This window comes from Centruroides vittatus, unplaced genomic scaffold (assembly GCF_030686945.1).
Source record: "Centruroides vittatus isolate TY-2023 unplaced genomic scaffold, ASM3068694v2 contig_453, whole genome shotgun sequence".
Taxonomy (NCBI): Eukaryota; Metazoa; Arthropoda; class Arachnida; order Scorpiones; family Buthidae; genus Centruroides; species Centruroides vittatus.
In genome coordinates this window covers 935655-958561 of record NW_027122249.1, presented here as the reverse complement: position 1 = coordinate 958561, position 22907 = coordinate 935655, and the positions used below count along the sequence as shown (strand labels likewise).

General features: G+C 33.4%; 2 protein-coding genes across 2 annotated transcripts in view; both read left to right on the top strand.

The window, feature by feature from the left end:
* LOC136977305 (ATP-binding cassette sub-family C member 4-like) overlaps positions 1-13553 on the top strand; it is a 41697-nt gene extending 28144 nt beyond the window's left edge. Inside the window, exons 21-23 of the mRNA XM_067272778.1 lie at positions 4853-5025; positions 13169-13274; positions 13342-13553. Coding sequence (XP_067128879.1) covers positions 4853-5025; positions 13169-13274; positions 13342-13518 — 456 coding nt within the window. The 3' untranslated portion in view covers positions 13519-13553. The remainder of the gene's footprint in view (positions 1-4852; positions 5026-13168; positions 13275-13341) is intronic.
* The window catches only part of LOC136977326 (ATP-binding cassette sub-family C member 4-like), a 107297-nt gene that overhangs the window by 33587 nt on the left and 50803 nt on the right, over positions 1-22907 (top strand). The window lies entirely within an intron of this gene.

The following is a 22907-nucleotide window of genomic DNA, read 5'->3' as shown; positions in this document are numbered from 1 at the left end:
CCTTACTCTATTTCCAGGAATGATGGTAGTCTTCACGAAATAAAAATAAAAATAATAAAATAAGTAACAAATTAAGGGATGTTTATTCCCATCTTTCTGTACCCCTGCCTCATTAGGCAATTAGGGGGTGGCATTCAGGTTTGTAGACCGTTAGAGGTTCTAACAATACTCTTTGTTTCTCTCATTCCAGAGTGTCCTCTCGTTAGAGTAGTACACAGTGTTTCCGTTGACAGAAGATTTAGGTAAGTTCTGTTTTGTGTGGATTTACCAGTGTCAGGAGGGGCCTTATTTAGATATAGCAGGGTACCAATTTTAATATTACGCTTAATTTAAATAAAATCATAAAAATAATAATATTACCGTACCAAGAGTCATTCCAGTATGTCACCTTCACGTCCTCTGACTCTCGCGTCTATCGTAGTTATTCCAAGAGAAAATTGACCACGCTAAAGCCTCGGTCGATAAATCGAAAAATTTCAGCAGAGAATTAAAAGATAAAGTTTGGTATAATCTAGGAGAAGCGACTTTCCTGTTCAACCATCTGAAGGAATCCTTCCCAACAATAGCCGAAGAAAAAGAATTAAAAGAAAAGCTTCAGAACCAAACTGGAACTTTAACCCCCCCTCCCATGTCTCCCCTTTTTCTTCTCCCTCCTCCTGGTTCATATGGAGATTGCCTCCCCTTCTTCTTTCACAATTTATATGGGGCGGGGTCCCCTCTGTTTCCAGACTAATTACAGAATTTTTAGATGGGTCTAAAAATATTTTCGATTTCCCGCAAAATATTAATTCCCTTACAAGAAGTTTTTATTTATACCCAGTGATCTCGATCGCGGCGCCATCTGGGGTCGCCTTCTAAAAATTTAGAGGAATTAATTCTAAATTTGAATATTTACTAGTTCAAACCGCGTATATCGCTTAAATCGAAATATCAACAAAAAATAATAATAATAATAATAAATAAATAGATAAATAAATAAAATAAAATATTTTACTTATAAGTCAATATTTAAAACTAAAATAAACTTAAAATATCATCTAAAAATAAATTAACCGACATATTACTTTAAAAATTCGTATTGGGGCCCCCTTTTTTGCTATATTAGCTTATTTTAATTGTATTATTTTACCTCGTTTTTCCTGACACTGGTTTTTCCTTCACGGAATGGAGCTTACCTCTCGATATTCGGTGCCTCCTCTCTCCTCTGGCTCTGGTTGGAATTCTCGGTCTCGCTTGCTGCCACGCCCTCTTGGCGCGTGGTGACCGAATTTATTTGCACGCGTCTTTGCACGGTCCTTATTATTTGCACGCGGCTTTTCGGAGCAAAACCGGCTCTTTATTCCTTCATTCTCTTAGAAATTAAATAACCAACTCTTACACTTTCCATCTGTTTCACAAATCTCTTTTTAAATAACATACAAATGTAATCAGCCATCTCTTAGTCCAATCTCCCGCAGAGGTGCTCGGGCTCTCTCTAAATTTATCCCTTTAAAACTATTTACTATTTACCCAAACACTTATTAGGCCATTAATAAATTATAAATGTACTTTTCAACAAATTAGCAAACTATCAAATAAATTTTCACTTATCCTTAGCCCGTCTTTCTGCACAGGTTCTGTGACTATTCTATTATACTTTACACTCAAATTGGCATTTATTAACCTCTTTAACACATTACAAAGTATTAATATTCATTTTTTGGCGCCTTTCACATATGCAAAATAAATTTAATAGATTACTATGTGCTTTCTTCCAGCCCATTTCCCTACATAAGGGTATGGGTCTTCTATTAACACGAAATTTCTAAATACAGTAATCTCATATTATTCACTCTTACATACTTATGGCCATTAATTATCACTTTTAAATCGCCCTTCATCAAATATATTATTATATTAAATATTAGTCACTATCCCCTAGCCCAAGCCTCTGTGATGATGTTCTAGACTATTCTTCTAAATTTTTACACCCATATGGGAGTCTATTAATAACTTTAAGTTACTATAAAGTATTAAAAATCACTTTTAGACAATTTTCACACAAGCAAAAACAAATTTAATAGATTACTATGTGTGTACTTTCAGCCCATTTCCCTGCAAAGGTGTATGGGAATCGTTTGAATTCGAATCTTCTAAATATTGTCCTATTTTCACTTGCATATTTTCGGCCATTAATTATCACGTATAATATCCCTTTCAATAAACAAATCATCATATTAAATATTAGCCACTATTTTCTAGCCAAATCCTCTGCATAGGAGCTTTGACTATTCTTCTAAATTTACACACCCAAATTGGAGACTATTAATAACTCTATCCCACTATAAAGTATTAAATATCGCTTTTCGGCGCTCTACTCACAAGCAAAGCAAACTAACAGATTACTATGTGTGTTCTTCTTGCCCTCTTCCTAGCTTGAGGTTCTGGGTCTTACCTGAACTCAATGTTTCTAAATATTTAAATAATGTCTTATTATTCACTCTTACTTACTATCACACTAAATACACTACAATAAATAAACTATTATATTAAATTTATAACCACTTTCTTCTAACCCATTTCTCTGCTTCGCTGTATTGGCTTTTTCTCAACTTATACATACAGTAGGTGTTTATCTCTCTTTATAATACAATCAGTGGCGTAGCGTAGTGGGGGTGGCGGGGGCGGCCCGCCCCAGGCGACATTATTAGGGGCGGCAAAATTTAACAATAAATAATAATATCTTGTAAAAATTTGAACCATTTCATTTCATATTTTTGTCGCACCTACGATTCGGACCGATTGAAATGAGCACGGAATTGTTCATTACCTTACGTAAATAAGGGGGTGGCGAAATTTTCCTCCGCCCCGGGCGGCTGACACCCACGCTACGCCACTGAATACAATATAATATTATTATGCCACTTCCCACTTCTTCCTTATTTTACTAAACCTTATCCTATCCATCACATCATTTTCATCTGCAAATATTTCATCAATCATTTTCAAAAGAAATTTTATAAAAACCGCTAGGCTGACCCTGCCTTCATAGGTCTTCTCGGCGGGTAGAAATAAAAAGTAAATAATATTGTGAGATAAGCAGAGGGTCAGGGGGGAAAACCTCGCTGACCACTTACGCTGCACGGGTTGGTAAAACCCGACCTCGTTGTCGTTGGATGGCTAGGAGGGCAAAAAGTGAGTGGGGAGGTGCGTCAGTAAGTCGACAGGCGTCCTTACTTTGACAGGAGACAGGTTTGACAAATAACAATAACGGTTTATTAACTAACAAAAGCGCACATACACTAAAGATACACATAAAATAAAGAATACAGATAATTACTGCTAACATGCGGATAATATATGCCTAGTGCTAACCGCGAGCTAACCAATACAGTCTAGTGGGAGAGAGTTTACAAAGTCAATATACTTGATAGGTGGTCCGATGACCGAATGCGACGACCTCCTGGACTATGGAAGCTGGAACCAGTCTATATGTCCGGGACTGGAGACACTGGATTCAGACCTTCCTGGATGATCGCCCTCTTTCCAGAGTTGATCAAGTTTTTATATGATCGTTGTTGGCACTGAGCCAGTTTATTATTCAATGTTCGATGACTAATTTGCTGACTCGCGATGACTTGGACTTTTGTTTTCTCTTTCTGATCTGATCTGATGTGTAATCAACATCCGATCGATTTCCTATCGAACTTGCGGGTCATGAACCCCTTTAAACTCTCGAATTTATGCCCTCAATCTGCGGGCTCACAATATATATATATATATAAAATAAATTATTCATCATTCACTTCTCCCTTCTTCAGTTCTTTCCTTCTGAACTAACACTATTATACTAATACACTAACATGAGGACCAAATTTCATTTCTATTCCTTTCTTTTCTTTCCTCCTCCTTTCTTTTTACCTGCACCACTGCCCTTGCGCGATTATATAATTACTAACTAACTATTAAATATTGCAATACTACTATTAAATAAAACAATACAATAAACTGTAATATGACAAATTGTAAAACTAACAGCATGAAATGTAATCTAATTAGTAATGCGAACTTATAAATTCTACCTTTGGCAATACTAAAATATGAAAATGAACAATAAGAAGAAGAAGTCTCCAAATAAACTTCACTATCCATCACACAGACCTACACACCTGATGAAGCCTGTGAGGTGGTTACTTGTCTTAAACCTATAAACTAAAACTTTATCCTCCTCTTGTGGTAATTTTGTCCAACATGCCCCAGTTTTTATTTGTCTCCCCTGTAATTTATAATTCCTTTATTTCGACCCTCCCTAGCTAGCTAAATGGAGTTTTTCCGGGTTTCCTCCATTCTTTTCCCAAATGGGAGCCAGCTTCCCCAAAGTCCTCCCGGAAGGCTGCTTTAAATACTCTTATAGAGTGTAGCATTTTTACCATAAAATTTCTCTTCCAAATTCTGTTGGACACTTTTATCACTGGACTGCTCACTGCTGCTTTCTTTCCTCAGCTGCTTTGATTCATCCAAAAAAACAGTAGGTCTGGTTGGTTAAAACTACATACTGCAACTTTCCTATCAATCTGTCTTTCTCCTTAGCTCCTAGGTACAATGGTAAGTAAAATAACACAAACAAAAATATAACATGAAGAATAAAGATAAAACATAACATATAACACGCAAATTATGAGCCCTTACAAGGGACTAGTTTTTCTTATGAGCCCTATATGGGACAATTATGAGCCTGCCTAGGGACACCATCTACTAACCCACACATAACACTCTGGGCCCTTTTTATGCTCTCTTTCGAGCGGGAAAGGGCCTAAAACCACATAAAAGAAAAAATATATATATATATATATATATATTTTGTTTATTAAAGGTTCAATTAAAAGACGTTATTGGGAAGTTACCTGGAGGGTTGGATACACATGTAAGTGAAGGAGGCCGAAATTTCAGCGTTGGACAAAGGCAGTTAATATGTTTAGCAAGAGCAATTCTTCGTGACAATAAAATTTTAGTTATGGACGAAGCAACATCCAATATGGATAAAGAGTAAGATTGTATTAGAAAAATTTATATAAAAGGTTTAAATTTAATGTACAGTTTACTTATAATTCTTATTCTTTACGCAATTCTTACATTTATGTTATAATATTAAACTTACTAATTCTGTCAATGTTCTATCGAAAATTGTTATAAAAAAATGAGTTTAGTTTTCTGGTGGCAAGTGTAAAATAAGACTAATTTTTTAAATAAATTTAAATGAGTGTGTTTCGCTGCATGGATATTTTTAGAACATTTTAGATTATGTCAACTTACTGATGCGTGCATCTAATAGTTCGCTGTAGGAATCAAAATTTTATAGAGCATATATACTTTTGATTGGGTATTTACAGATTCCTAAGTTTAATATATTCTACTGGTCTTAAAACAAATGGAACATGCTGATTTAAAAAAATAATATATGTACTTTTTGGAAAATGTTCATTGAAGGCAATAGGAACATGTTTTCTTATCTTAGTCAGGGGACACTAAGGCAGACAAGAGGGGACTGGTTGCTGAGAGTCAGACAATTTTGGTACAGAACGAACATGAACAATTTTTGGGGGTTCTATTACCTGCTGAAAGGCTATCAAGGGCATCTTTTCTATCGCAAATTGTCACCTAATTGATATGTTAAAAGCGTGACATAAACCTGTATAATTCATTGTACCCCTTCTTTAGATTTAATACACGGTTTGTAAATGCAATTCTTTTGTAATTTCTCTATTAAATTTTCCGGAAAATATAACATTATACAGTACAGCAGAGCATCGATTATCCGACCCCCGATTAACCGACTTATCGGTTAACCGACCACGTTCTAGTCGGCAAATTCAAATGTCCGCTAGTGATGTGGCGATACAATATTTGGTTATGTCTTGGCTACTTTAATATTATTTTTGTTAAATTTTTGCATGTTTTAGCTGGCAGCACTGGCTCGACCATGAAAGGGAGGCTAGTATTTAAACCAGGCCTAATACACTATACTAATAATGTATTTTTTCGTACTTTTCGGTTATCCGACTTTTCAGTTATCCGACTTTCAGTTATCCGACCAACCCCAGTCCCCAATTAAGTCGGATAATCGATGCTCTACTGTATATTTAAATGATTTTAGTCTGACATTTATTTTTAAGTTCGTGCTATCTTTATTGGAACATTTTTATATTTTATGCTTTCATTTCGAAAAGATATTTCTTCAAATAATTTTCCAGAATTTGAATAACGTTGTGAGTTTGCTAATAATACTACTCGAATTTAAAAAAAATATATTAGAACTAGCAGGTAGGCCCGGCGTTGCTCGGGCAAAAGTAACGATAGCGAAGATTGAGATTATTACGTTATAGTCACAAAAGAAAGAGAGTAATTTCACTAAGTATTTCTAAAGAAAGATCGAATTTGAAAATCGAATGTTCTTATATTGTTTGATTTTCACGACGTGTTCTGATTATATCGTTCGATTTTCATCGAATGTTCTAAAGAAGAAAGTTCGAGAAAAACCGAACTAATCTGTTTAAATTTGAAAATCGAATGTGTTCTAACATATTACCCTTTTTCTTTTTCTTTTTTTTCCAGAGCACGTAAATCTTGCACGTCGCTTTCTCTTGTTCTCCATTGATACTTCACAGTATCATCGTTACTTAACACTTTGGTACATAAATTTGGTACCCTGACTGTGTACCAAATTTCAACTTTCAACGCCTAACCGTTTTAGCGAAAATTAAGATTATTACGTTACAGTCAACCTTACCCGTTTTCACAAAATGCAAGAATTGGGTTCCCCCTGTTTCTTGACTAATTACAGAATTTTTAGATTGGTCTAAAAATATGTTCGATTTCTCGCAAAAACGAAAAAAACTGCATCTGCGTCTTGCACGTCGCTTTCTCTTAACAATTCCATTGTTACGTAACACTTCCATTGTTGACACTTCCATTGGTACTTGACACTTCCATTGGTACTTGACACTTCCATTGTCACTTAACACTTACATTGTTACTTAACACTTACATTGTTGATGGAAGTGTTAAGACTTAATCTTGTCCCTCTCTCCGTGGGGAGGAATTTCCAAAAATCCCTTCTTAGTGTGCGTTCTCGTGACGTACCCTAACTGTGTACCAAATTTCAACTTTCAACTCCTAACCGTTTGGGCTCTGCGCTGATTATTATTATTATTATTGTTATCAACTCGTCTCGATTATATATATAGATTTGGATATTTGTGGTATTTGGTGCATAATATTGTTTAAATTATTCAAAAAATCTAATAATAATAATCTATAAATTCTGTTGGAAATGTAAGAAAAGAAAGAAAAAGAAAACAATTACTGCACTTTGTAGAAAAATATATTTTAAAATACGTAGTAACTTTTCTTATTTATCTTATTCCTTGTGTATAAACTTGCTGACAAAGACTTTTTCTTGTGTTAAATGTCTTATTGTTTCCTTTGATCAACAAGAAATGTTATAATATATATCACATGAAATATATGATATATAATAATATTACGTATTGAAAATAGATACTGTATTGAAAGTTGAACACCATTTTGATATTTGTATATTATCTATGTTAACAGGATTCTCGTGTGTGATGGATTTTTACGTTTTATATACAGAACTGTAATTTCGTATTATGCTAATTAAATACGAAGAATGTATTCATTTGCATATTTTCATAATTTTAACCTAAAAATGTTTAGTATCACTATACAGAAAAATATTTTTATTTTTAAAAATAGGAGTTCTTTTTATAACAGTAAAAGTGCTCAGCAAGTAAACCACTATAATACAACACCTTAATATTGCTGAGAATTAGATATTTTAATCACAAACGCTTTCAACCTGATTAACAGGCCATCTTCAGGTCTACAAAAAACGATAATGGAACAGAAACGTTCCATGTATAGAATATAAATATTTAAATCAAAATTTTTAGAACAAAAATTTAAAAAATATACAATAGAGACGGAATAAAATATAAAATTAAAATATACAAGAGAATAAATAAAAATAAACTAAAAAATATAATATACATAATAAATCTTCCCATAACTGATTCTAGCATGAATTTTCAGTGAATTTTTTAATCATGTATTTCCACGCCGACGACAGGCTCTCAGCATCTCTCGCATTCAAACATCCTTTCCGTAGCCTACTCCTATATATTTCAATCTTCTCCGCTGTCATTGATAAAGTGGGGGAAGATACCGGTTTTATAATCGTTGCCTCGTCCCATTTTACTATCGAACCTTGGACTTGCGACATTTGTGACAAAACCGTGGTGTTGGATCCTTTTTTTACGTTATACCGATGTTCTTTTAGCCTTACCCCTAAGCTCCTGTTGGTGACGCCGATGTAGTCTTTCTTAACATCTAGCTGGATGTTTTCATAAGGAACTTTATAGACCCCTGGTTTCTCTTCTGTCTTTATTCTATCCTTATCATTTCTCAAAATCTTATATAAATTTGGGGCTCTTTTTAAAATCATTCTTGCTTGTTTCTTATTAGCCACTTCTTTCATAATACTGCTCAAATTACTGTTATATGTAAACTTCAAGCGTCTATTGTGATCCGTATTTAATCCTTGTTTTTCATTGTTCTTTTCATATTTTTTGAGTAATCCTACAACGGTGCTTTTCTTGTAGCCTAGGGTCTGAGCTACTTGCAATATTCTTTCAATTTCTTTATTTCTGTCATCGATTCTATCGCAATACAAATAGGCTCTTCTTATCAAAGTTTGAAACGCAGCCATTTTATATCGATATGGATCCATGGACTGTGCTGGTATATATAGCGGGGTGTGCGTAGGCTTAACATATACGCTTGTGGACAAATGATCTCCCATGAACTTTATATTAATGTTTAAGAAGTGCACACTCATGGAACTTTTTTGCTCTAACTTTAATCTAAGACCATCTTTGTTATTATTGATTTTATTCAAAAATTCATGTATCCTGCTACTGTTTCTCCATAATATAAAAACGTCATCCACATATCTGATGAAACGTATGATATCTTCCTTAAAATTTTGTAGAGCTTCTCTTTCCAACCTTCTAACTACCAACTCGCAAAGAATCCCAGAGAGGGGACTTCCCATCGGAACTCCTCTTTTCTGCCTGTAAATTCGACCACAAAATGTAAAACAAGATTGATAACATACCAGGCTAGCGAGTTCCTCTAGGTCTTGGGTGTAACTAAGCAACTGAGGGTTGTTGTTGTACATGAAATCCAATAATGCCTTCACACATGACTCAATCCTTACTGAAGGATACATACTTTCATAATCTAAAATGGTCGCAACTTCGTCCTCCATTAACGAAATATTTTGCATTTCTTTCACTACGACAAGCGGGTCTTTTGCCACCAGTCTATCGTCTTCTATCTGTGAGGATAAATATTCATGTAGCCTTTTTTCTATAGAGAAATATTCTTATATTTCTCTATAGAAAAAATATAAGGCTATATTTTTTCTATAAAAATATAGCCTTATATTTTTCAATAGAGACATATGGCTTACGAAGGAGTGGTTAAGAACGAATGATCTAGTGTTGACCAAAGCGGACAAAACTAAACATTTGGTTGTCATGAAGAGGCATACATATAATAGGGAATTACATACTTACATCAGGAAGACTGAATGTGAAGAGGTTGACGACAAAATGATTGGATCTCTGGACAGAAGGGTCAAAAAGATGGAAAGCTCAAGTCTCGCGGCCGTTTTGCCTTTTCTGAAGAAATGTTACAACCCAAATTCAGGAGCTCCAAGATTGTTTGCGTTTGCTAAGACGCACAAAACTGGAAATGAATTAAGACCAGTAGTAGAGAAATGTAGGGGGCCCACCTTTATCTTCGAAAAAAGGCTACATGAATATTTATCCTCACAGATAGAAGACGATAGACTGGTGGCAAAAGACCCGCTTGTCGTAGTGAAAGAAATGCAAAATATTTCGTTAATGGAGGACGAAGTTGCGACCATTTTAGATTATGAAAGTATGTATCCTTCAGTAAGGATTGAGTCATGTGTGAAGGCATTATTGGATTTCATGTACAACAACAACCCTCAGTTGCTTAGTTACACCCAAGACCTAGAGGAACTCGCTAGCCTGGTATGTTATCAATCTTGTTTTACATTTTGTGGTCGAATTTACAGGCAGAAAAGAGGAGTTCCGATGGGAAGTCCCCTCTCTGGGATTCTTTGCGAGTTGGTAGTTAGAAGGTTGGAAAGAGAAGCTCTACAAAATTTTAAGGAAGATATCATACGTTTCATCAGATATGTGGATGACGTTTTTATATTATGGAGAAACAGTAGCAGGATACATGAATTTTTGAATAAAATCAATAATAACAAAGATGGTCTTAGATTAAAGTTAGAGCAAAAAAGTTCCATGAGTGTGCACTTCTTAAACATTAATATAAAGTTCATGGGAGATCATTTGTCCACAAGCGTATATGTTAAGCCTACGCACACCCCGCTATATATACCAGCACAGTCCATGGATCCATATCGATATAAAATGGCTGCGTTTCAAACTTTGATAAGAAGAGCCTATTTGTATTGCGATAGAATCGATGACAGAAATAAAGAAATTGAAAGAATATTGCAAGTAGCTCAGACCCTAGGCTACAAGAAAAGCACCGTTGTAGGATTACTCAAAAAATATGAAAAGAACAATGAAAAACAAGGATTAAATACGGATCACAATAGACGCTTGAAGTTTACATATAACAGTAATTTGAGCAGTATTATGAAAGAAGTGGCTAATAAGAAACAAGCAAGAATGATTTTAAAAAGAGCCCCAAATTTATATAAGATTTTGAGAAATGATAAGGATAGAATAAAGACAGAAGAGAAACCAGGGGTCTATAAAGTTCCTTATGAAAACATCCAGCTAGATGTTAAGAAAGACTACATCGGCGTCACCAACAGGAGCTTAGGGGTAAGGCTAAAAGAACATCGGTATAACGTAAAAAAAGGATCCAACACCACGGTTTTGTCACAAATGTCGCAAGTCCAAGGTTCGATAGTAAAATGGGACGAGGCAACGATTATAAAACCGGTATCTTCCCCCACTTTATCAATGACAGCGGAGAAGATTGAAATATATAGGAGTAGGCTACGGAAAGGATGTTTGAATGCGAGAGATGCTGAGAGCCTGTCGTCGGCGTGGAAATACATGATTAAAAAATTCACTGAAAATTCATGCTAGAATCAGTTATGGGAAGATTTATTATGTATATTATATTTTTTAGTTTATTTTTATTTATTCTCTTGTATATTTTAATTTTATATTTTATTCCGTCTCTATTGTATATTTTTTAAATTTTTGTTCTAAAAATTTTGATTTAAATATTTATATTCTATACATGGAACGTTTCTGTTCCATTATCGTTTTTTGTAGACCTGAAGATGGCCTGTTAATCAGGTTGAAAGCGTTTGTGATTAAAATATCTAATTCTCAGCAATATTAAGGTGTTGTATTATAGTAGTTCTTTTTATATTTAATAATAAACCATTTTATATTTTAAAGAATGCATAGAATTTTTGAGATAATTACCATTTTCTCCTCAAGATACGTTGCATAATTTGTATATTGTCGTACTGTTTTACATGAATGATCACATAGTAATTAATATGTCATTTTCCATAATAAATTGTTTTTAATAATAGGACATATTTATTTTTAATTTTGCTTTATAATTAAAAATAATTGTTATAAAAATATATTTTTCAAAGATTTCCTAGTATATTAGTGTTTACTTCTTCCACGAACTAAAATCTTTCTGTTGATATTATTCTTTGCGTCACTTAAAAGTATTTTCGAAGAAATTTAACAAAATAACAAAATTCTGAAACCTTCTCGATAAATCAAATGAAAATAGTATAATTTTTATGATTTATTTCTCAAACGTATCACATATATAAGCTATGCAATTCATTTAAATTTGGCCTATCCTAAATTAATGACATTTATCTATAATGCAAAACCACGTATAGTACAAACACTAAATGGTATTAATAAATAACATTAAATACTTCAACCGTAATTATACGGCTTGCTAAATGATATTGAAACACAAAACTACATATACATCATATATATTCAGATGCTTATATTCGCACACTTGTTAGGTGACAAATGTGACAATGGTAACCCAAGTAAATGAAAATAATATTCGAAAATGAAGGAAAAACGTTAATCTGGTAACCACAGTACTACAATTTATTAATTAAAAAAACTAATAAAAACCAGGTGACTTCATTTGCGATTAATTAAATTTTATATCAAAAATAAAACCAATGAGTGACATACACTCCTGAAAAGTGAAGCTGCAACACTAGAAAGGAATGTACCAAGTGTAAATTGCATTACTAGAAAAGATGATAACAATACACAATAAATTAAAGTTTGTCTACTGAGCAGGTCAGATTTGGGCTATAAATTCCAGCAGACAGTTTGTGCTGTGAGTGTTATCAGTGACGATTTGCTGTAGCCAAAATTTCGAGGAGGCATAAAAAAAAACGTCTCGGAGAAAATTGCGAAAATGAATACCACTAGTTAACGGCTTAGCAACGAGACTGTAACTTGGAGATGAGCGACTTTGGTTTGTCGACGCGTTCAGTTGCCTAGCGTGTTGGGCCCGATGTGAATACCATCCAGCGACACGATGGACGCAGGAACATCTGCAAACACGCCAAAGAGGTGGTGTATTGCACCAGCCCACGACAGAGAGTACAAACAGCCTGTTGGTACCATGGCAAACAGTTGCATTTCATATTGTAGCATCAGGGGTATTAACGTAGCTTTCTTTGAAGTAGGAAATCGTTTTTTCTCTTGTACGTTAGTTCGTTAGCACATTTTCTATAGCAAATGCTACATAAAAATTCGTATATTATGCAGTATATCATGACCCCCCTTCATTTTCCATCGACATCCATTATGCTTGTGGGCAGACATAAGTGGGGTATGGTAAAATATTGTCTTTGTGCTAACATGGTAAAATGAGTATTAATTAATTTGTTGACAGTAGAATTTACTGGTGCTGTGACTAATTAACGTTTTTAATATTAATCTTTTAACTGTTTTATTCAGCTATTTGGTACTACATTAATTTAATATAAGACATTTATTTACTTACTTCATTTTATCACCAGAACTGACTGCTGTGTACAGAAAATAATTCGAGAAAAATTCAAACTTTGTACAGTGTTGACAATTGCACATAGATTACATACTATTATGGATTCGGATAGAGTTTTGGTAAGATTTATCTGTTTAATAATATAAAATAAGTATGTGTTTTTACTGAAGATTCCAAATTTTCTAGGTTCTCGAGTCAGGAGAAGTTAAAGAATTTGATACGCCATATACATTACTGAAGAATGTAAATGGTACTTTTTATAATTTGGTGAAGAACGCAGGACAAACGTTAATGAAAGAGCTATACAAAATCGCGAAAGATAAGTATAATGACAAAGAAAATGTTGTTAAAACCAAATTATAGAAGATATCTTTGATGTAAAAGTCATACACTATGAAAACTTTAATAAAACAATAGTATTTCTCATTTGCACTGTAAAATTTGCATATTACTTAGTTTATTAAAATATAACCACTGATTTGTTTTTGAAGAAATCACGTTGCTTTAAATAGTACTAAATGACAAAGATTTTTTACTGTATTTGGTATATTATTTAACAATTTTTGAAATAATAATAATAATAATAATAATTCTTTATTGTTTGACTCTTACTTCGTAACAAGGGGTTACAAAAAGCTGAAATTAGTGCAGAAAAACAAGTTTATATAGTAGATTAATAGAAGTTATTACAAAAAGAAACACATAACTGAAGTTAGTAAAATTTAACAAATTAATGTAATAGCCGAATACAAGATAATATAAAATAAAATATACAATAATAATCATTTTTTGAAAAGCGTGATATATTGATTATGTCTTTCCAAGATTTAAATCTTAAGTACTTTTTTCCTCCTTGCTTCAAATTTTATACAATTTGAAGAACACATGTTTCCAAGTTTCATACACTTGCATAGTACAATTACTACAGGATTTATTGTTAGACTACTATTATATGTCAAAATATAAGTTTGACCACATCGAATTTGCAGTATTGAACGTTTTACATGATAATTTATGTCCATAAATAGATACTCCTCACACATAAAAGTTGTTTTAACACTACGATATAATTGAAAATGTTTGTATTTTTCCAGTAAAAACCAATCTTCATGTATGGTTTGTTCACAGGACACGCTTATAATTAACATTTGATAGCTTTCGATTAAATGAGGATCTTGAGACCATCATAGGATAGAGAAACCGTGTCGATCTAACAAATTTTTAACGCCAACGACCAATTGCATGTAGAATTATCCATCGTTGTACACAATTTATACAATTTATTATTTTATTTAACATAACTTTTGTCACCTACTTTAAAAAGTGTAATCCAAAATAAAACTATTGATTTTATTATTATTACTGATATTCTAGAAACACAAACTCTAAATGTAACATGTAAGCTGGAATTTTATGGTTTAACATAAAAATTCTTCGAAGATATAAAGCAAGGACAATTTCCAGTTTATTGTAATAAGTAAATGCCCATACAGGAGCAGCTCATAATAATACAGACAAAATCCTTAAATGATATAACGTTACATCGATATAAGCATTATTAATTTTAGCTGTTGAAAGAATAGACATTATTATAACCATCTCTCTCTGGGTGTTGGTCTGCAACCCTTCTTCAATACCATTATTTATGTTTTAGAAACATTTATAGTTAATCCATAGACAAAGCAAAATTTATCCAGATTTGCAGTTTTATTTTGTAACATTTGTGGGGTATCAGCAGGAATTACAGTGTCGTCAGCATACATTAATAGCTACATGTAACTCAACTCAATCAGAGAGTGAAATCCTAGGTAAATTAGATTTAGCCAGTCGAACTATCAGACCATTAACTTACAAATTAAAAAGCAATGGGCTCAAAATTTCACCCTATAGAACTCCAATGTCAATACCAAATGAATCAGTCGTTTCGGCTAATATCTTTACTATTGCAGTTGCTTTGGTATATATATATCAATTATAAGGACAAGAAACTGTTTATTGAAGGCCATTCTTTCTAAGGTAGACCATAAAACTTTAGATCTGCTCTTGATACCGTTAATCATAAAGTCTACAAAAACAGCATAACGTTTTCCTCTTTTTCTGCAATTTTAATTGTACCAGTGCATTTAATATAAATATTTGATCCTAGCACCATCGGCCGGGTCGAAAACCTGCTTGCTCCTGACACAAAATATCATATTTAATAATCCAGTTCTCTAGTCTTTTATTTAATAAGAAAGTAAATAGTTTACCGATTACTGGAACCAAAGATATGGGTCGATAATTTTTAGGGTCATACACAAAGCCTTTTTATATATTGGAATAATGAAAGATTCAATCCATTTTTTCGGGAAAAGTGGTCTCTTTTAATAGCGTTAAAAACTTCCAATGTTTAAAAGAAAACAATTCTGAAAAACACTGTAAATATTCTGTTCTAATAAAATCGATTCCAGGTGAAGTGCCAGATTTAAAACGGTAAATAGTTCCTTTTAATTCCTCCAGTGTAAAATCTGTAAAACATTTCGTTTCTATTAGGAAAACTTTATACACACCCATCGACAATTGTTCACCATTTATATATAAAGAATGTTCTTTGGAGAATTTAGTAGCATAAAAATGTGACCATCTTTTCAAGGAAAATCTTGAATCATAACGTGATGATCTTTTATGTTTAAAAGTATTAACTGTTTGCCAAAATGATTTAGAGTAATTACACTTCATCAATCTGCCATTTAAGTTCCAAAAATAAGATTGTTTTTTCTTTTGACATATTAATTTATATTTTTTTAAATAATTTTTTACGAAGCGTAACATTCATCCGTATTTAATTTTTTCACGTTTTTAAATAATTTCCATAGATTTGTTTTCATGAGTAACACTCGTTATCATACCATGCATTTGTTGTATGCCTTTTAGAAGTTACAGGTTTAAGGTCATAAATTAAATCTAGAGAGATTGCCACCTTAGCTATACATTTCACCAAATCGTTGAATTTGAGGTTTCCTCCAATTCATCGGATAAAAATTCATCCAATTTAACAGCAAATAAAGATTTAGATTTATCCGTCCATATTGCGCGTTTACCAGCATATTGTCTATTAGGAAGTCTTGATGTCATTAAAGAGATCATTGAAAGAAAAATAGATGAGTGATCAGACCCCATCTCTGATAAAACACATAGATCATTTACAATATGAGAGCATATTTCTTGTTACACTATGACGAAATCAATTACACTGTCGCCCTTAACTGCATGATAAGTAAAATCCCCTTCTTTATCTGCTGGCAGTAAACGATTTAAACAAACAAGATTATTATTTTCACAAAAATGATAGAGCATTTTCCCTCTATTATTAACAGTAGAATCCTTCGAAGCTCTTAAAGCAATATGTCCATTGCCAGTAAAAAATGACAAATAATTGAGATGTCCCATTTTAACGTTAAAATCTGCGCATAAGATTAAGCTAGTTCCATGTAGCCAGTAATTTTCTATAAGTAACAAAGTATTCTTAAAATCAACATCATAGTTATTATCAGGCGGAATATAGGACACTATTAACTGAATATTGGTTAACTTTTCAGTATCTAGTTGTAAAATGAATACAAATCGTATCTGAAATATCAGTTTAACCGTAGATACTGTATTTAATCTAAGCCTGACAACTAAACCTCCATTGAGTCTTCTTGGTCCCTCATGGCTATGAGCCAACTGATGATAAATTTTGTAATCATCAGAGAACATTGATTCAACTACCGAGGATGTGTGCCTTGTTTCTACCAGACAGAATATATCCATTTTGTATATCAGAATCCAAAAGTTAAGGAAACTGTATTTATTTCGTAAACCTGCAATATTGTAGAAGAGAAGTTGTTTTATATTGTCGTCTTTATCCACATACAGATCATCATATTGGTCATTTTTGTCGTATATGTTATTATGCTGTTTATCTTTATACGTTATACTCCTAAAAAAGACCGTTCTCCATCTGTCTGGAGAATTTCACCTTTGAAGTTACAAGCAAATATTTTATTATTTATAATTAGCCTGTTGTATCGCAATTTGACATTCTTAGCACCTTTTAAACACATTTCTTTTCCAAACAGTTTTAGCTTGTTTCTGACAGCTCGGGTACTTGTCCAATAGTCATCATTAATGAATATATTTAGGCCTTTTAAATTACTAACATTTTTATAAACTTTTAATTTATCTTCAAAAACAAAGCAATTCACAAGTAGTCTTTTTATATTAGGTTTAAAATTTCCCATTCTAAATGCGCGTTTAATATTCACATCTGTAACCTTTAATTTATCATTGAAAAGTTTTTGAACCTTAACTAAACAGTTGTTCGAATTATCATCGTCTTCTATGCCAGATATTACAATATTATTCCTTCTTTCTTTATCTTCTAATTTCATTAACTTTTCATGGAGATTATTGCAGATTACATTAATTTCTGTATTTGATTTGTTATCTTTAGAATAGACTTTTTCTCTCTGAGTTTCAAGGACAGATAGCCTAGATTCAACATCTACTAGTGCCGTATCAATGTTCTCAATCCATGCTTGCATTCTGTCTAAGCGATTTAAAAGTGTTTCTAATTTGCTGTTTGATGACACCTGCAGTTTCAAGAAAATTCGGATTCCTTCTTGGACGTTAATCTCATTTTTGGCACTTATATAAAAAAAGATCAATTGTTCCGTTGGCTCACCTGAGACATTTTCTTTGCTTCCGATTCGTTTTCTTACATTTCCTGGTGATACGTCTTGAGATAGTGACGAAAAATGAGATTAACGTCCAAGAAGGAATCCGAATTTTCTTGAAACTGCAGGTGATCCGTCTTGAGATAGTGACGAAAAAGTTTTCCTTTTCTGAGACGGAAACTCTGATATTTTTCTAGAAAGAAGCAAAGGTGAATCAGGTGGAAGAGAGCAAAAAATTCACGCCAACAGCCACGACAGTCAGACAGCGCTCCAATTTTTGAAATAGAAACTAAGGTTGGTTCGCACAATTCCTAATCGTACAATACAGCAGATATTAGCCCATGTTTCCATAGTATCAAATTAGAGAGGAGAAATGTACTGTACGTGTTAAATCGTATAGCTAGCGTATTTTTGCTATGCTGGAATATTGTTTCAATTCAGCAGCCAACAGGATAGCAAAGCTTGAAGAATGTCACTAGTACTGCAACCACTGAGACATGTACTAAATATAGGCAAGTAATCGTACAACGAATTGAAAATATGGTTTTAAGTAGGAATTTGTTAATATGGCTAGTAGCCAAGCGAGTCAGTATCAATATTTTAAACAGAAAACTATTATATTGTCCAGAAAAAAATCTGTTCTGTACATATATGTGTAGCATGAATCGGTTTTTTACACGAAATGTGGATGTCGTAAAGCTGAAAATCCAAACTAACAACAATTGCTTTCAAGTAAAAGTTACTTATCTGTAATTGGCTTCTAAGTCACTTTAAAGCCATCTTACCAGACAATGCCAGTAAATTGTCGGCCAAACAATACATATGCATTAATATAGACATTTATTGTCGGAACGTAGTGACGACTAATACTTGACTTCGTGCATTCCTTGTCCGCAGAATAACTCTGGAATGAGTTGTCCGATCTTGATGAAATTTTCTACGACGACTCACCATCACTCAAGGATGAACTGATTAAAATTTCAACTTTCAAAAATGATCCGTTTTTGTAGAACTGGATATAGGTGTTTTTCTCCAGTATGGATCATTTTTGAGAGTTGAAATTTTAATCAGTTAATCCTTGAGTGATGATGAGTCGTCCTAGAAAATTTTATCAAGATCGGACAACTCATTCTAGAGTTATTTTGTTGACAAGGAATGCATGAAGTGAAGTGTTAGTCGCTTCCTGCACGCACGTGTAGAAGCGCCATCTGGTGGTCGGAAAATATGACAAGCATTATAACGGTAATTTTGAAAGGTAAATGTTGTCGCTAACTGGACACACAACAAATATAAAGAATCTTTATAGAATAATAAGTTTAAACAAGTCTTCTTTTTAAAACGTGGAGCAGCAGCGATCAATATTGATGGCTTTACGATCCATTCTCTCCTTCGTCTTCCTATCGTTAGTACGAAATTTCGATCTCTAAATGGAGAAGCTGCGCAAAGATTCCAAATTGAGATGAAGTCGCTCAAATTCATCGTCATCGATAAAATGTCAGTGATTGGTGCAAGAATGCTTTACATGATCGAGAGAAGATTGAGAGAGATAAACCCCGAGAAAGATGAGCCTTTTGGTGGATTCTTTATCTATTTGTTTGGTAATTTTCGTCAGCTTCCTTCTGTTAAAGATACTCCTCTTTACTCGAGTGTTTTTTACGATGTAATGTCCCAACAAGGTAGATTCGCATTTGATTCTTTTGAGAAGTTCATTGAACTTAGTAATTCTCATAGACAAAATAGCGCAGATAGTTCCTTCACGGATGTCTTACAACATCTAGCTTCGGGTGATTTCTCTGATACAGATCTAAACATTCTGACGACAAGAAATCGAGTCTATTTATCCAGAGATGAACTTGATCAGTTCCAAACGACAGTAGAGCTATATCCAACAAACGAGCAAGTTAAACAAAGCAATGAAGACTACTTGCAGTCAACTGGATGCCCTTTTGCTTATATAACAGGGGTGGGCAAGCAAGAGTTTAGTGGGAACCGAAATGTAGGTTTTGCAAAATGCATGGGAGCCGCAGTTCTGTACTATCGTGGTGGATAGTATGGTAAGGCCGGAAAGGATAGCACTTTCAGCAAGAGCCGCACTTGCCCATGCCTGTTATATATCATCCGAAAACACTCCAGATATTGCCCTGCCTTCGTCCAAAGATGACTCAAGCTCTTGGTCTCTCGGTCCCTCCAAGTTTTTGAATCTCTCAGTTAATGCCAGAATCATTCTGAGAGTCAACTTATGGGTGCAAGGAGGTCTCGTCAATGGTTCACTAGGAACTATACGCTACATTATATATGTTCCTAATGCTCGCCCTCCAGCTCTTCCTCTGTTTATTTTAGTGGAATTCGATAGCTATCAGGGACCTTTCATCTATGATAATCTGTTTCCAATAATCCCCATAACACGCACTTCGAACGATGGCAGTATATTGCCATCTCGTAGACAGTTTCTCCTTACCTTAGCATACTCGATGACTATACATAAATCACAGGGATTAACTCTTCCAAAAATCAAAATAGATATAGGGAAAAAAGAAATAGCTATCGGTCTTATCTATGTTACATTGAGTACAGTGAAAAAATAACTGACATAGTATTTTTAAAGAGTTACAATAAAGATCGCAACGAGTCAATCTGTAAGTCCAAGGCCTATAGTGATAGACAGAATTTTATGAGACATTGGCATAGCAATTAATTAATGGCTTATTCTGACCTTATATTTGTACCTTTAAATGATCCAATAAAAATCATATATATTGTTGAGAACGAATGATTCTTTGTTTCTTTTTTCCTCATAATCTAAAAAATAAAGGTGCGAGCAGCTTCGTTCCGACTACACGCTGATGTAGCGTTACTTAACTAGTTATATTAATTTGTTATAAAACAATTGAATTCTGTTAGATTTTATAAAATATCTAGATCCCAAACGTAATACCATGCATAACGTGACGAAGAAAAGTTTTATGAAACAATCTAGTTATATAAAATGCCTATCTATGGCTATTAAAGATGATGTTTTCGTTAAAAAAAGAGACAAAATAGTCGTGGATAACAATTACTACATGTAATTCATTTGTTACTGATATCTAATTTTAATAAGAACTATTAAATTACTTATCGAACTTCCAGGACAACGTAACAAAATAAACTGTTAAATTGTACGTAGGGAGTCCGATATTAAAGGTACAGGCCAAAATTTCACTAACATTTGTAAATAAAGGAAATATTTAATGCATTCCACAAAAACTGCATACTTTTGTTTATTTCGCGACATAATGGCCTTAAACATTGATACATTTATCCCAGCGTGACACTAGTTTGAACATCCCTTCACGGTAGTGTTGCATGTAGTTCAGAACGGTATTTCGCAATTCCTCCTGATCCGCAAAGCGTTTCCCAGCCAAAAATTTCCTTAAAGGACCGAATAAATGACAATCCGACGGGGGGCTAAATTTGGACTATACGGAGGATGTTGCAGAACCTCCCACTTTCGCTGTGCCAACCACAGTTTGGTTTGATTTGACGTGTGGAGTATAGTCCAGATTTACCCTCGGTTCGAATAAATAAATAAATGAAAATCCCAGGGGATTTTCATTTATTTGAACCTTTAAAGAAATGTTTGGTGGGGAAATGCTTTGCGGATCAGGAGGAATTACAGGACACCGTTCTGGACTACTTCAAGCAACTTGACAAGCAACAGTACCTTGAAGGGATGTTCAAACTAGTGTCACGCTTGGATAAATGTCTCAACGTTTAAGGCGATTATGTAGAGAAGTAAACAAAACGATGTAGTTTTCGTGGAATGTATTAAATATTTTCTTTATTTATAAATGCTAATGTTATTTTGGCCTGTACCTTTAATATTGGGCTCCCCTCGTATTAAAATTAATTACGTATTATACTAAGTGATTTAATAGAGGTAACTGTAGTGACACACTATGTTATATTCAGTAACATAGTTATAAATTTTAATTGTATATGATCTTTTTCAATGTTGGTTTCTTTTAAATAATGAGTTTGTTATTTAACTATTTACAAGCTTCAACTCTAAAGGAAACATAGTCGCATCTTGTGTCATCTTCCTCACACTCTGTTAACAAATACAGCAGCGAGTAGTGGTGAAAAAATGTACAGCAACGTATGTAAACTTTCGAGTTTATATAACTGTATTCTGCTAAATAAAAAATTGAGCAGGAGTCTCAAACAGGGGCGCTACTGTTCCGGATTGGACAATCGTTAAGTCTGGATAATCCCATAAATCGTAAGCAGGAGATTATCATCAAAAATTCTCAGAACTGAATACATTTTGAACTTTACTACAACCCATTCGATAAATCGGTGCATTACTAAGAACCACACTGAAATATTATTCTGTAGTAATTTTCGTTAATAATACAGAAAATGTAAACAAACAATAACATATTTAATTCTTTACTATTCACATATATTTTTCCTGATAATCATTAATAATAATGTACTAATTTTGACTCTATGTCATAACAGTCAAACACAATACATGTTTACACAGGACTTAAATAAGTAAATTTAATAAGTATAATTAAGTAAGTAAATTAAATTCCACTGTATGATTTCCAGCGGCGTGCGGTGACAATTGTGACATCAATTAAATTGTCTCCTCAGCCACGTGATCTTTATAAACTTTCTCCTAAGAACTTATTCTTCTCGCGGGCGTAAGAAATCTATTTACGTTAACTTTTCTGGACAACTGCAAAAGGTGTCCAACGTATAACGTAAACAGCAGAGATACCTATATTTACTCTGGTTAAAAATTTTCCTAAAGTAAATACAGGTATCTGCTATAACACGGTAGTTACGTTCCGAAAAAGTACCGTGAAACAAAGGACTAGTGCAAAACACAGGGTTTGGTTCGAAAAGTTTGCAAAAGTATACTATTCCTTTCAATAACTAAGTGAAATATGTTAAAGCAGTCAATAATTAACTGAAAATCACAGTAAAAAGGTACTGTATTAGGCGTTAGTATTACTTACGGTTAAAAAAAACTTTAATAACTCTTACTCAAAAATTTTAAATAAA